At 41.0% G+C, this 16,177-nt stretch overlaps 1 protein-coding gene across 2 annotated transcripts in view; it reads left to right on the forward strand.

Moving 5' to 3' along the window:
• The window catches only part of EIF2S3 (eukaryotic translation initiation factor 2 subunit gamma), a 22,807-nt gene that overhangs the window by 4,118 nt on the left and 2,512 nt on the right, over positions 1–16,177 (forward strand). Inside the window, exons 5-11 of one of the 2 annotated variants that reach the window (XM_017514579.2) lie at positions 1,533–1,627; positions 3,475–3,633; positions 4,969–5,103; positions 6,793–6,887; positions 7,729–7,873; positions 11,155–11,324; positions 13,005–13,177. In XM_017514579.2, the coding sequence (XP_017370068.1) occupies positions 1,533–1,627; positions 3,475–3,633; positions 4,969–5,103; positions 6,793–6,887; positions 7,729–7,873; positions 11,155–11,324; positions 13,005–13,177 (972 nt within the window). The remainder of the gene's footprint in view (positions 1–1,532; positions 1,628–3,474; positions 3,634–4,968; positions 5,104–6,792; positions 6,888–7,728; positions 7,874–11,154; positions 11,325–13,004; positions 13,178–16,177) is intronic. The other variant, XM_017514580.2, reaches the window with a different exon arrangement.

The raw sequence follows: 16,177 nt of genomic DNA on the forward strand, positions 1-16,177 counted from the left end.
AAAAAAATATATATATATATATATATATATATATTGAATATATATGTTTATCTTTTGTTTGTTGGTTGGTTTTTGAGACAGTCTTGCTCTGTCACCCAGGCTGGAGTGCGGTGGCATGATCTGGGCTCACTGCAACCTCTGACTCCCTGGTTCAAGCAGTTCTCCTGCCTCAGCCTCCTGAGTGGCTGGGGTTACAGGCACGCACCACTGTGCCCAGCTAATTTTTGTATTTTTAGTAGAGATGGAGTTTTTACCATGTTGGGCAGGATGGTCTCGATCTCCTGACCTCATGATCTGCCTGCCTCAGCCTCCCAAAGTGCAGGGATTACAGGTGTGAGCATCGTGCCCAGCCTAGTTTTTATATTTTTAGCAGAGGTGGGCTTTCACCATGTTGGCCAGGCTGGTCTTGAACTCCTGGCCTCAAGTGATCCACCTGCCTCAGCCTCCCAAAGTGTTGGGATTACAGGCATGAGCCTCTGTGCCTGGCCATTTACCTTGACTGAGTTTTTTGGCGTTCTCTTAAAGTTTGTATTTTGCCTCACTGTAGTCCTGGCCATTAATAGCGGATCAGCAAACTTTTTCCATGAAGGGCCAGTTAGTAAATGTTTTCAGCTTTGCAGGCCATAGAGTTTCTGTTGCTTCTGTTCTATTACAGAAGCAGATGTAGACAATATGTATGTAAATAGGTGTGGTGGTGGGCCAGAGTTGGCCTAAGGGCTGACCCCTCTTTTAGATCATGACAGTGTGAGCATACAATTAAAAAAAAAAATTGTGGCTCTGAATTGAATACCATAGTTGTGCTTTGAAAAAGTGCTGCCATCTCTACTTCAAATGGGCAAGTCTAGTTTTTCAAGGTGCTAGAGCTATTTTTGGAAATTTTTTTTTTTTTTTTGAGATAGAGTTTTAACTCTTGTTGCCCAGGCTGGAGTGCAGTGGCGTGATCTTGGCTTACTGCAACCTCCACCTCCTGGGTTCAAGTGATTCTTCTGTCTCAGCCTCCTGAGTAGCTGGGATTACAGGCATGTGCTACTACACACGGCTGATTTTGTATTTTTAATAGAGATGGAGTTTTATCATGTTGGTCAGGCAGGTCTCAAACTTCTGACCCCAGGTGATCCACCTGCCTCCGCCTCCCAAAGTGCTGGGATTACAGATGTGAGCCACCTTGCCCAGACAGAAAATTGTTTTTTCAGATTTAACATGGTTTTTATAAGTCATTATAAGTTTTAGCTTTCAAATCAATGAGATTCTCAGTATATACTCTGCACCATTATTCTATACCATATTCACTTTGATTGGATTTGGGGGTTTCTTTATCTTCCGTTCTGCACATAACTAATTGAATTTGCTTTGTAATCTGTAGTGGTTTTAATCTCAGCTGGTGAACTTACTTCTAAGTTCTAGAAACACCAAGCCCTGTACTAATTTTATAGCGATAAGATTATTTCCTAAGTTGATTTAACTTTAAGAAATCTATAGCATGTTTAAGTAGTAATTCATGTTAAAACTGATTGTTATTTCTTAATTGTTAGACATGTTTCCTTTGTTGACTGTCCGGGCCACGATATTTTGATGGCTACTATGCTGAATGGTGCAGCGGTGATGGATGCAGCTCTTCTGTTGATAGGTAAATACCTCACAATTGGTCTGTACAAAAGAATGTGGAACAAATTCGAGATGAAGTATTTAAAGGGGAACTAAGGCCTTTAAGGACCATATCTATTACCTATGGCTGACGCGAATGGGAACTAACATGTCCTCCAGGATGACTTTCCTACCTACTAGCTATCACAAAATACTCGAAAAGATAGACTTGGGGCTGATGGCTTGTGAGAATTCTTGTGGTAGCATCTGAGAAAAAGAAAAAAAGTCATTGGTTCATTTTTCTCATTGAAATCATGTGAGGTGATTTATTTAGTTCTAAATGTATGTGTAAAACTATTTGTGTTGTGTGTGTGTGTGTCTGTGAACTGTCTACTGTAGATGTATTTAAGATACAAATACCATTCATAATAAGTGCTGAAGTCTAGTAATAAGTGGAGTTTTCAAGGATAGTATATGCTTTGTTTCCTGTGTAAGCTATTGAGAGATTTCATTAAAAGCACCAGGCAAGGTGGCTCACGCCTGTAATCCCAGCACTTTGGGAGGCCGAGACAGGCGGATCATCTAAGGTCAGGAGTTCCAGACCAGCCTGGCCAACATGGCGAAACCCCGTCTCTACTAAAAATACAAAATTAGCCAGGCGTGGTGGTGCACGCCTGTAATCCAAGCTATTCAGGAGGCAGGAGAATCACTTGAACCCAGGAGGAGGAGGTTGCCGTGAGCCACGATGGCACCATTGCACTCTACCCTGGGCAGCAAGAGGGAGACTCTGTCTCAAAGCAACTGGGCATGGTGGCTCATGCCTGTAATCCTAGAGCCAGGAGTTCCAGACCAGTCTAGCCAACATGGTGAAACCCCGTCTCTACTAAAAATACAAAAATTAGCTGAGCGTGGTGGGGCACGCCTGTAATCCCAGCTACTAAGGAGGCTGAGGCAGAAGAATCGCTTGAACCCAGGTGGCAGAGGTTGCAGTGAGCAGAGATGAGGCCACTGCACTCCAGCCTGGGTGACAGAGACAGAGTAAGACTCATTGTCAAAAAAAAATTTTTTTTTTAAAGCATGCCACGTGAATATAGTCAGGACACGTGAACATCACAACTTGAGGAGGCTGATCATTAGAGTGCTCAACCAAACATGCCTGTTTATAATACACTGTTATTTTCACAGTCGCATTCTTCCCTCTTGGTTGAAGAGTAGCCTCTGATATTAGTTAAAATTCTTAGATAGTATTAAGTGCTTTTTCTTCTTAATTACTCTCTACCTCTCAGGAAGTTGGTTGGGCCAGAGCATTTCCAAGACTGGATAGAGCTAGAGGGCTTTACCTTATACCTGAGCAAAAGCTGAGGGCAGACCCTGAGAAGCCAAACTTATTGATTTTAAGCTTCTTGCTTAGGACCAGGGTTGGGGGCCAGACAGTTGGGAGGTTCCAGTGAATGCAGGCAACAGGGTGAAGCTGGGCCAAAAGGTGGATGCCTGGCAATAATATCTAGGACTGTTGCCTTGAGTACAGCTAGAACATTCCAAAGTCTCCTTTATTAGATGCCAGACTTTTTTGGGCAGTGGGGGGGTGTGGGTGGCAAAAGAGACTCATAAAATGTACCATTTTATGTATTTAAAGTGTACAGCTTAGTGGCATTAAGTGCATTCACAATTTTGTACAACATAGTGGTTGTAGTGTCACCACTATCTAGTTCTAGAACGTTTGTATCACCACAAAAGAAAACCCCATGCTCGTGAAGCATCAGTCCCCATGTTTCCCTCCCCCACCCCCTAGCAACCTATAATCTACTTTCTCTCTTTATGGATTAGTCTGCTTGTTCTGGGTATTTCTAGCTATTCTTAAATAGATCTTTTTTATTCTTCATCAACTAGCTGGTAATGAATCTTGCCCTCAGCCTCAGACATCTGAACACCTAGCTGCTATAGAAATCATGAAACTGAAGCATATTTTGATTCTACAAAATAAAATTGATTTGGTAAAAGAAAGTCAGGCTAAAGAACAATACGAGCAGATTCTTGCTTTTGTCCAAGGTAAGAAGCCATAATATGTAATAAATCTATGAATCACTTTGAGGGGCATTTACTCTGGATACTAGATGTTAAATTAACTTGTAATGTATATTACCTAAAACACGGTAAACTTATGAGTCTTAAGCCTTAGCACTCTACCTACTGCTTGTTAGCAACCTGATATAACTAATAAAATCTATGTTTCTGAATTTAATATACTAAAGTATATTTTTGCTGGCAGCAAGTTAGAACTGGGGTTGTATTCTGGAAACTTTATCAGTCAGATTTTTAAAAAATAAATGTCAGTAATAGTAAAATGAGTAACATAATCTAAAAAAACTTGTCTTACAGTATTTGTTACTGAACAGCTACTTTCAGATTTGGAAGGACAGTGATTTATTTCATCTCTATAATGTCCCTTTCTCTAATAGCATAGAGATATCATATATCTTATTGTTGACATTTTCTCTCTTAGTCTTGTTTTTCTTGTTAGAAAGGTTAATTTCTTGTGAACTCAGTTCTGTCATCACGAAAAGTAATACGCGATTTTAATTAAAGTCTAATTGTGTTTGGTCTATTTCTTTGACTAGCTTGTTTGACATATAAGTAATACGGAGCAAATATATATGGCTGGGCATGGTAGCTCACACTTGTAATGCCAACACTTTGGGAGGCCGAGGCGGGCGGATCGCTTGAGTCCAGGGGTTCAAGACCAACGTGGGCCACATGGTAAAACTCCGTCTCTACAAAAACTACAAAAAATTAGCCGGGATTGGTGGCACACACCTGTGTTCCCAGCTACTGCGTAGGAGGCTGATGTGTGAGGATTGCTTGAGCCTGGGAAGTGGAGGTTGCAACAAGCCGTGATTGTGCCACTGCACTCCAGCCTGGGCAAAAGAGCGGGACCCTGTCTCAAAGGAAAAAAAAGAAATTAAATTAAAATTATTTGTGCCAGCAGTCTTTGATTATCAGAGTCTGTAATTTTATCTTGACATTTATTGGGAGATTAATTACATGTTAGAAATCTTTTCAACTAGTAGAGTGCTCTTTCCCAGGAACGTTAGTATTTTCTTTCTGTGAACAGGTTTATCATTGTACTAATATTAAGTATGTCTATTAATATAATTTAACAAATTTTCCCTTAAAGGGAATAGTATTCATTTTCAGGAGTAAAAACAAACATAGAACATTGCCAATTTTCTGAACAGAATTATCCACCTTGCACTTGTTGCTGACATTTGTATGGGGTTTAGGCATCTATTGTATTATAGTAATCTTAATTGTTTTATATAACATACATAGAATAAATTTTATAAAACTGTAGAATTTTGATCTTTCTGAATTTTGTCATAATAGGTACAGTAGCAGAGGGAGCTCCCATTATTCCAATTTCGGCTCAGCTGAAATACAATATTGAAGTTGTTTGTGAGTACATAGTAAAGAAAATTCCAGTACCCCCAAGAGACTTTACTTCAGAGCCCCGCCTTATTGGTAAGTGATTGGATTTACCATTAACTCTTAATCTGATCTTTTCCACATTGGTGAGTCCTCTTTAAGGGTGTTTATTAATATTTCCTCTTTCTGCAGAGGTGATGATTCATACAGTTTTTTTTTTAAATCAATTAATTCTGAGATTGTGTTGGCAGTACTAGATTGTATTACTGGATGAAGGACAGAGTCCTGAACACAATAAAAACTGTTAACCTCGGCCTGGTGCCTATAATCCCAGCACCTTGAGAGGCTGAGGTGGGTGGATCACCTGAGGTCAGGAGTTCGAGACCAGCCGGACCAACATGGTGAAACCCTGTCTCTACTAAAAATACAAAAAATTAGCTGGGCATGGTGGTGCGTGCCTGTAATCCCAGCTACTCAGGAGGCTGAGGCAGGAGAATTGCTTGAACTCAAGAGGCGGAGGTTGCAGTGAGCCAAGATTGCACCACTGCACGCCAACCTGGTCAACAAGAGCAAAACTGCATCTCAAAAAAACAAAAACAACTGTTAACCTTTCTGTACTCAATACATGGTATGTGATCAAGATGGAATAATACAGTATTCTCTATGGAATCATAAGGTTTTAGTCAGGGTGTTAGACCTTCCTGACTAAAACGTTATACAGATGATTTTATTGTTCCATTAGAAAAAAACTGATACTGGTATAATTTGATCACCTAAGATTGTGGTTCTTATCCAGGAATGTAGAAGCCTTCTCGAAACAGACATTTGAGCTTGTCTGGGCCTTCATCCGGGCTCCTGGTGTTTAGTAGGAAATATTCTCTGAAGTGACTTAAGTGCAGGTCATGTAGTCCTAGTGTTGTTTTGTAGTTATAAAGCTGAATTGTTCTTACAGGAGTCATATAATATAGAGGTATATAAAGAAAATGTTCATAATCTCTCTGTTTTCAAGTTCTAGTTCCTTAGCCCTAAAGTAAGCAAAGTTAACATTTGGTGTCCATTATTCACACACTTTTCTCTTTGTTCATATCATCATGTATAAACATATACACAGGCTGGGCATGGTGACTTGCACCTGTAATCCCAACACTTTGGGATGCTGAGGCTGAGGTGGGAGGATTGCTTGAGGCTAGGATTTTGGGACCGTCCTGGGCATCAAAGGAAGACCCCATCTCTACAAAAACTAAAATATTATAGCTGGGTACATTGGTATCTACCTGTAGTCCCAGCTACTCAGTAGGCTGGAGCAGGAAGATTACTTGAGCCCAGGAGTTTGAGGTTGCAGTGAGCTATGATTGTAGAATGCAGAACTGCATTCCAGCCTCTGTGATAGAGGGGGAAAAAAATCCATATACAGACATTAATTTTTTTTGTGTGTGTGTGGAAGTGGGATTATGTTATGCATGTAGTTTTTAGAACTATTCTTAACAGTATATGAGGGTTATTTTTCCAGATCGTTACATATAGCTCTAACATTAATAGCTGCGTGATACTCTGTAATACTGGTATACTATATATATGCCACTTGTTAATAAACTTATTTTCATTTTTCCCATCATAAGTGAGGCTGCATAAGCATTGGAGTAATAATAGATTTTTTTTAGAAAGTCACCCCTTTAGTATAAATCTTGTATTGCCACTGTTTTAGAAAAGTTAACATGGAAAATAATATTTCTTCTAAAGTTAAAATTAACACAACTGGCTTTAATTTGTTTTATTTTCTTTTAGTTATTAGATCTTTTGATGTCAACAAACCTGGCTGTGAAGTTGATGACCTTAAGGGGGGTGTAGCTGGTGGTAGTATCCTAAAAGGAGTATTAAAGGTAAACTGGGTTTTGATTGTTGTGATTTTGTTTTGTTTTGCTTTTGTTGTTTGTTTTACCTTTGTCTTAATCAGGAAAAAAAGTATTGGTGATTCAAATTGAAGAAAAAAATTTTCCATGGTTTCCGGTATTTGATACAGAGTTTCTTTTTTTAATATTCTTTTGTTCCCTCTTCAAACTCTATTCCCCTCACTCTTCTGGGCCTCTGATAGCCACCAATCCATTCTCTACCTTTATGAGATCCACCTTTTTAACCCCTGCATATACACATGAGTGAGAATGTGTGATATTTGTCTTTCTATGCCTAGCTTATTTCAGTTAACACAATGGCCTCCAGTTCTAGATAAGTTGCTGCAAATGGCAGAATTTCTTTGGTTATTTTTTTTGTGGCTGAATAATATTCTTCTCTGTGTGTGTGTATGTGTCTGTGTGTCTGTGTGTCTGTGTGTATACACTGCATTTTCTTTTCTTTCTTTAGGTTGTTTTTTTGAGACACAGTCTCTCTCTGTCACCCAGGCTGGAGTGCAGTGGCACCATCTCGGCTCACTGCAACCTCTGCCTCCTAGTTCTGGCGATTCTGCTGCCACAGCCTCCTGAGTAGCTGGGACTACGGGCACTCGCCACCTTGCCCAGCTAATTTTTTTTGTTAGAGATGGGGTTTCACCATGTTGGCCAGGCTGGTCTTGAACTCCTGACCTCAGGTGATCCACCTGCCTTGGCATCCCAAAATGCTGGCATTACAGGCGTGAGCCACCACGCCCGGCCCCTGATGGAACTTTGATAGGTAAGTGATAATTTTGCTGTAACACAATAATTTTAATTACTAATTATATGTTTACAGGTGGGCCAGGAGATAGAAGTAAGACCTGGTATTGTTTCCAAGGATAGTGAAGGAAAACTCATGTGTAAACCAATCTTTTCCAAAATTGTATCACTTTTTGCGGAGCATAATGATCTGCAATATGCTGCTCCAGGCGGTCTTATTGGTAAAGATTTTCTTCTCATCTCTTCTAATTTGTGACTATTTGTGGTACTTTTCGTGGGAGGTGGATTACCAAAAGGGGCATATTATAGTTTTTTAATTGGCTATTTTAATAATAGAGTGGGGTGGGGGAACAGTCATATTCCCCCATGTGGTTAAGCTCTTGTTTTAGGTTATAAGATGACTTCATGAGTTAATAAAAATTATTTTTAAACACAAAGGATACATTTTGGTCAGATATAGAGTAACTCCTTTTTAGCAATACAAAAAAATAAGTTTGATGACTTATCATTTAAGATACTTACCTACACTTAACATTTTTGTTTACACAGTTTTTTGGTAGATAATAGTTCCCCTTTTTTGGGGCGTGGGGGTGAGATGGAGTCTTGCTGTGTCACCCATGTTAGAGTGCAGGGGCGCAATCTCAGCTCACTGCAACCTCTGCCTCCTGGGTTCAAGCAGTTCTCCTGCCTCAGCCTCCCAAGTATCTGAGACTACAGGCACATGTGGCCACGCCCAGCTAATTTCTTGTATTTTAATAGAGATGGGGTTTCACTGTGTTGCCCAGGCTGGTCTCAAAACTCCTGAGCTCAGGCACCTCCCCTGCCTCAGCCTCTCAGAGAGTGCTAGGATTATAGGTGTGAACAACCGTGCCCAGCCATGGTTGCTTTTATGTATATTTTGCAATAGTCCCTTACAACTTAGTTTATTACTAAATACCCCCAAAACTGAAAGATTAAGTGAGAATTAAAAGGGGTATTGTACCTTTAGATTAAAGAAGAAAATGTTTGGTGAAGAAAGTTTATTCTTCACCTAACAAGTTGTGTTTTTGGTGAAAAACTGTAAAGAGGAAATTAAAAAAAGACACGAAAAACAGTTTATCAGATTGGCTGGGTGCAGTGGCTCACACCTGTGATCCCAGCACTTTGGGAGGCCGAGGTGGGTGGATCGCTTGAGCTCAGGAGTTCGAGACCAGCCTGGGCAACATGGTGAAACCCTGTCTGTACAAAAATCAGCTGGGTGTGGCGGCAAATGCCTGTAGTCCCAGCTACTTAGGAGGCTGAGGTGGGAGGATTGCTTGAGCCCAGAGGTGGACGCTGCAGAGAGCCAAGATCGTGCCACTGCACTCCCGCCTGGGCGACAAGGGACCCTGTCTCAAAAGGAAAAAAGAGGCTGGGCGTGGTGGCTCACGCCTGTAATCCCAGTACTTTGGGAGGCCAACTTGGGTGGATTACTTGAGACCAGGCTGGGTAACAGTAAGATGCCATTTCTCCAATAAAATAGTAAAATTAGCTGGATTTGGTGATGTGTGCCTATAGTCCCGTCTATCATTTTATCCTTTGTGTGCATGTGTGTGGTAATCAAGGGAAATTTGGAAACTTAAAATTTAACTTAAGGAAATTTTAAAATTTGTTTTTTTTGAGGCAGAGTCTCACTCTGTCACCCAGGCTGGAGTGCAGTGGTGTGATCTTGGCTCACTGCAACCTTCGCCTCCTGGGTTCAGTTAATTCTTGTACCTCAGCCTCCGGAGTAGCTGGAACTACAGGCACATACCATCATGGCCAACTAATTTTTGTATTTTTAGTAGAGACGGAGTTTCTCCATGTTGGCCAGGCTGGTCTCAAACTCCTGGTTTTAAGTGATCCGCCCTCTTTGGCCTCTCCAAGTGTTGGGATTACAGGTGTGAGCCAGCACACTTGGCCTAAGGAGCTCTTTAAACATAGGAGAGAATGCTGTAATGATAACCCCCACGTAGCCATCACTCAGCTTCAGCAATTATTAATGATTTACCAATCTTGACTGGGCGCGGTGGCTCGCACTTGTATTCCCAGGACTTTGGGAGGCCAAGGTGGGCAGATCACCTGAGGTCAGGAATTCAAGACCAGCCTCGCCAACATGGTGAAATACTGTCCCTAATAAAAATACAAAAATTAGGTATGGTGGCACATGCCTGTAATCCTAGCTACTCGGGAGGCTAAGGTAGGAGAATCGCTTGAACTCAGGAGGCAGAGGTTGCAGTGAGCCGAGATTGCACCACTGTATTCCAGCCTGGGCAAGAGAGAGAGACTGTCTCAAAAAAAAAAAAAAGTTTTCCTAATCTTGCTCTATATGTCTTCTTTCCTCCACTCCCATAAAGACACAGCTGGAATATTTTGAAGTGAATCCCAGGAATCTTATGTGGTTTTTTGTTTTTGTTTTGTTTTTTGAGGCAGTCTCACTCTGTCGCCCCAGCTGCGATCTCAGCTCACTGCAACCTCTGCCTCCTGGGTTCAAGTGATTCTCCTGCCTCAGCCTCTCAAGTAACAGGGATTACAGATACCTGCCACCACACCTAGCTACTTTTTGTATTTTTAGTAGAGGTTGGGTTTCACTGTGTTGACCAGGCTGGTCTCAAACTGACCCCAGGTGATCTGCCCACCTGGGCCTCCTAAAGTGCTGGGATTATAGGCGTGAACTACCGCGCCTGGCCTGGCCCATATGTAGTCTTTAAGCTGTCTTTTCGATCAGTCTTCCAGGGGAGAAGTGGCATGCAAATATCCTGCAAACTTCTCATTATGAATTTTCTATTTTTTCCAGTCTTTGTTAAGGATATTTTGAGTTCAGTTATTATCTCTGTTTGTCCTTTGTTTAGAATTTATTTTTATTGTTTTCCAGACCAAGTACCATCTCCTGCATTAAGTTTTCAGCCAAGCCATCATTCCTAGAAAATCAGGTTTCTAAACCCTTTGTTTAGAATTTAAATCAAGAGAATGTTTCTATTCTCATTTGCCCAGTCATCTCATGAGTGTACATATCCATTTGTCTAGATAAAACAAGTATTTTTATGCCTATATAGCTATTATATGAGTATGAAAATAAAAGTATGTATTAAATTATATAGGTACATGTTGTGCTTATTTGGCTTTGGGGTAACTAATTCACTTTTTTAAAAAATTTTTTGAGACTCACTCTGTCACCCAGGCTGGAGTGCAGTGGTGTGAACTTAGCTCACTGCAACCTCCGCCTCCTGGGTTTGAGTGATTCTCCTACCTTGGCCTCCGGAGTATCTGGGAATACAGGCACATGCCACCACGCCCAGCTAATTTTTTGTATTTTAGTAGAGACGGGGTTTCACCGTGTTGCTCAGGTTGGTCTCGAACTCCTGACCTCCGGCAATCCATCTACCTCGGCCTCCCAAAGTGCTGGGGTTACAGGCGTGAGCCACCGTGCCTGGCCAACTAATTCACTTTATAGGTGTTTTAGGAAATAAAACATTGAGCTATATACATCTTATTTTTATATTAGGAGTTGGAACAAAAATTGACCCCACTTTGTGCCGGGCTGACAGAATGGTGGGGCAGGTACTTGGTGCAGTCGGAGCCTTACCTGAGATATTCACAGAATTGGAAATTTCCTATTTCCTGCTTAGACGGCTTCTAGGTGTACGCACTGAAGGAGACAAGAAAGCAGCAAAGGTAAATGCTTTTTATAATTCCTGTTTCTAAAAATGTGACAAATGGGGGTGTTAAACTAGTTTCGAGCTTTATTCTTTTATAGTTAACATGAAATTTAGAAAAAAAACAGAAGGTAAATAAATTTGACTTCCGCGAAATTGAGAACTACTTTTTTAAATTTTTCTTTTTGAGAGAGGGAGTCTTGCTCAGTTGCCCAGGCTGGAGTGCAGTGGTGTGATCTCAGCTCATGGCAACCTCTGCCTCCTGGGTTCAAGTGATTCTCCTGCCTTGGTTTCCCAAATAAGGGAAAACTGGAACTACAAGCGTGCACCACCACGCCCAGCTATTTTTTTTATTTTTTAGTAGAGATGGGTTTTCACTATATGTGGGCCGGGCTGGTCTTGAACTCCTTACCTAAAGTGATTCGTCCGCCTGGGCCTCCCAAAGTGCTGGGATTACAGGCATGAGCCACTGTGCCTGGCCAAAATTGAGAACTTCTATATGGCAGTCAGTTTAAAAAAGAAACCTATGAAACAGAAAAGTTTTTGCCATGTATGACAAAGAAATGACATTCCTAATATCCATATGATTTTGTTGTTGTTGTTTATTTTGAGACAGAGTCTTGTTCTGTTGCCCAGGCTGGAGTGCAGTGGTGCGATCTCGACTCACAGCAGCCTCGATCTCCCGGCTCAAGGCATCCTCCCACCTTAACCTCCTGAGTAGCTGGGACTATAGGCACGGGCCACCATGCCTGGCTCATTTTGTACTTTTTATAGAGATGGAGTTTTGCTGTGTTACCCAGGCCGATCTCAATGTCCCAGATTAGGCTGACAGAGATGGGAAATTGCTGACACCTAGTGTTGGCAAAGATTTTGGAAAATAAGCAATCATGCTTTTTGAGAAAGTACAAATTGGTAATACTTTCTGAGAGAGAAACTTGCTGATATTTGTCAACATTTGAATGTGGCAACACCCTATCCCAGCAAATTTCACTGTAGCATTCATTCATTCATTTATTGGAGATGGAGTCTCGCTCTGTCACCCAGGCTGGAGAGCAGTGGCACAATCTCGGCTCACTGCAGCCTCCACCTCCCGGGTTCGAGCAGTTCTCCTGCCTCAGCCTCCTAAGTAGCCAAGATTACAGGAGTGCACCACCACACCCGGCTAATTTTTTATATTTTTGGTAGAAACGGGGTTTTGCCATGTTGGTCAGGCTAGTCTCGAATTCCTGACCTCAAGCAATCTGTCTGCTTCAACCTCCCAAAGTGCTGGGATTACAGGCGTGAGCCACTGCGCCTGGCCCATATTAACTCTTATATATATGGCCATATTATTATTATAGCCATAGTATTAGCTTATATTAACTCATATATAGCCATAGTCCTCCCCTCTCCCCACTTTGGGGAATTTTGTACCTCATTTGTACTATGTAACTTCTTCAGAATTTTAAGAGGTTCTCTGCTCTGGTTACTACCTTATTTTTAAAAGGTGGATCTTGTGTAAATTCAGTGGGTGCCAAATAAACCTTCCTTTTGTCATCTTTAGACTATAGTTTAAATTCCTTTACAATAAAATTTCTATATAATTTTTTTTTTAATTTTACGATTGACGTACTTCCAGTAGTATTTGGTAAATTCTTAGTATTTTTGGAAAGCATTGTCTTGATTTGGGGGTTTATTTTATTCCAATTTATTTTTCTAGGTGCAAAAGCTGTCTAAGAATGAAGTACTCATGGTGAACATAGGGTCCCTGTCTACAGGAGGGAGAGTTAGTGCTGTCAAGGCCGATTTGGGTAAAATTGTTTTGACCAATCCAGTGTGCACAGAGGTAGGAGAAAAAATTGCCCTTAGCCGAAGAGTTGAAAAACACTGGCGGTAAGTTTGTTAGTCTTTGTCACTGCCTACTTAAAAAAAGACACAGTCTTGTCATACAGAAATAATTTAAAACAACAAAGTTTTAAAAAAACAAAACAGTCAATTTCCTTAAGTTCTTGGTGGCGTATACATGAGCGCACACATTTCCTTGAGGACAACAGTTATTGGGGCTTTCAGTTTTAACTATTTGTTTGGATGACTTTGAAAACTATACTTCAACCTTCACTGTAGTCCCATATTTTAGTCCAAATACTGTGACTGGCTTCTCTTCCTCCTAGACACAAACCTATGCAAAACCCAATGAATTTGGGTTCGATATTTCCATTGACTTTGGAAATCATTTCACACTTAATAGAAAAATTGCAAGAATTTTACAGAAAACTCCTCTATAACCTTTTCCTAGATTGACAAACACACATACACATTTATTTACATATATGTTTATTTGAACCATTTGAAGGTTAGGCTATATATGTTATGCTCCTTGAACTCTTAATACTTCAGTGTGTATTTCTCACCAAAAAAGGATATTCTTACATAACCACTTAGAAATTTAACATTGGTAAAATACTGAAATCTATGGTGCATATTTCAGTTTTATTACTTATCCCAATAATGTAGTTTATGTTCCTCTGTTTAGAATCATGCATTGCATTTAATTTCATGTCTCTTTGATCTTTAATCTGGAACTTTTTCAGCCTTTGTCTTTTTTTTTTTTTTTTTTTGAGACTGTGTTTCGCTCTTGTTACCCAGGCTGGAGTGCAATGGCGCGATCTCGGCTCACCGCAACCTCCGCCTCCTGGGTTCAGGCAATTCTCCTGCCTCAGCCTCCTGAGTAGCTGGGATTACAGGCACGCACCACCATGCCCAGCTAATGTTTTTTGTATTTTTAGTAGAGACGGGGTTTCACCATGTTGACCAGGATGGTCTCGATCTCTTGACCTCGTGATCCACCCGCCTCGGCCTCCTCCCAAAGTGCTGGGATTACAGGCGTGAGCCACCGCGCCCGGCCCAGCCTTTGTCTTAATTGACATTAACAGTTCTGAAGAATACAAGCTAGTTACTTTATAGAATATTCCTCAGTTTTGGTTTGTCTTACGGTTCAGAGGCCTAACATTAGATTCAGGTTATATATTCTTGGCTGGAATACTTAAATACACTGCAAAGTCTCCTTTTCGGGAATCACAGCCAGAGGTACATGACATCTGACTGCTCCTCTTTGTTAAGGTTAGTTTTGACTATAAAAGATGTCCAGCTTCTCTGCTGTGTAGTTACTTTCTGTCCTTGCAACGAATAAGCAATGTGTAGGGAGATCTTTTCAGCCGATACAAATAGCCTGCTGCTCATCGAATCCCACGCCCCTGGATATAGCATCCACGGATGATTCTTGCCTGAATCGAACTTGACTATAATTACAAAATCATAGCACCTCAGCAGGTCACAGTATCCTCCCCCAACTCTACCACCCCACATTTATCATTTGGCATTCGTTCTTTGCCATTATTTATTTGCCTATCTAGTTGTAATATGGATTAATAGAGTCCTATTCAACATGTTATGATTCATCACTGTCTTCCTTTATATTTTGATGTGCATTGTTCAAAGTTTGGCCAGTGGACGTCCTTCAGGCTGGCCTTTGTGTTCTTTTGACATATACTCATTTTTTTCTTCTTTTTTTTTTTTTGTTTGAGACGGAGTCGCACTCTGTTGCCCAGGCTGGAGTGCAGTGGCGCGATCTCAGCACACTGCAACCTCTGCCTCCAGGGTTTAAGCAGTTCTCCTGCCTCAGCCTCCCGAGTAGCTAGGACTATAGGCACATGCCACCGTGCCCGGCTAATTTTTGTATTTTCTGTAGAGACAGGGTTTCACCATGTTGGCCAGGGTGGTCTTGAACCCCCGACCTCGCATGAGCTGCCACGCCCAGGCTCTTTCTTCTTCATCTTTTTTGGGAGCATTTCCTATTTTCTGGCGCAAGATCTTCTAGACTCATCTTGTACTTTCTCTGTTCCAGTTTTAGAACTGGCCATTTCTCTTATAAATGAAGAGCTGAGTGTTCACATATGCCCATTGCTCTTAGGGTGCTGTTGCTTCTAGGTCTTTTGAGAGGATAGGGCCAGGAAGCGCATACACATTTGTAGTTCCTGACATTTTGCCCTTTCCCAGGTTAGTTAGTGAGTTTGCCCCTTGCTTTCCATTCCTTGTCACCTCATCATAGTCCATACCACCATCATTTTATACTTCACAGTTATTGTGAAATACTCCTAGTTTGCCTTTTATTACTTAAGAGCTCAATCAAAATTAGTCTTAAAATATTTTCATCATGCTATGCTCAATAATTTCTAGATGCTTCTCACTACTTTCTGATACTTCGGACTAGAAATCTGCTTCAACCCATTTAACCTTTCCTTCTGCATTGTCTTATATAAACCTTCTAAATTAGACTGTTTCGTGCCCTGACTGTCCCCATAATTATTCAGATCACCCCTGCTCACTATCTCCTTCCTTAATTATTTATTTTGTATTTTTTTGAGACACAGTCTCTCTGTTGACCAGGCTGGAGTTCAGTGGCATGATCATAGCTCACTGCAGCCTCAGTGTTTTAAGTAGCTAGGACTGCAGGCTCACACCACTATGACCAGCTAATTTTTTTTGTTTTTTGGAGGCACTGGGTTTCACTGTGTTGCCCGGCATGATCTCAAACTCCCAGCCTCAAGCCATCCTCCCCCCTCAGCCTCTCAAAGTTGTTGGGATTACAGACATGAGCCAACCCACCCAGCCCTGCTTCCTTTATTAGGCTTTCGTGATACTGTACCCACAGTGGTCTCATCACTTGTCCAGAAGATTTATCTGAATTATTACCCTGTAATTTAGAAAGTTACATTTTTGTTGTCTCTTAAGTAAATCATTGCTTGTGGTAATTTATGCCCTTTTGATTTTACTTTCGTGTGTGATTATTTATATATATATATATATATATATATTTTTTTTTTTTTTTTTTTT

The sequence above is a fragment of the Cebus imitator genome, unplaced genomic scaffold (genome assembly GCF_001604975.1).
Source record: "Cebus imitator isolate Cc_AM_T3 unplaced genomic scaffold, Cebus_imitator-1.0 Scaffold527, whole genome shotgun sequence".
In the NCBI taxonomy this organism is placed as follows: domain Eukaryota; kingdom Metazoa; phylum Chordata; class Mammalia; order Primates; family Cebidae; genus Cebus; species Cebus imitator.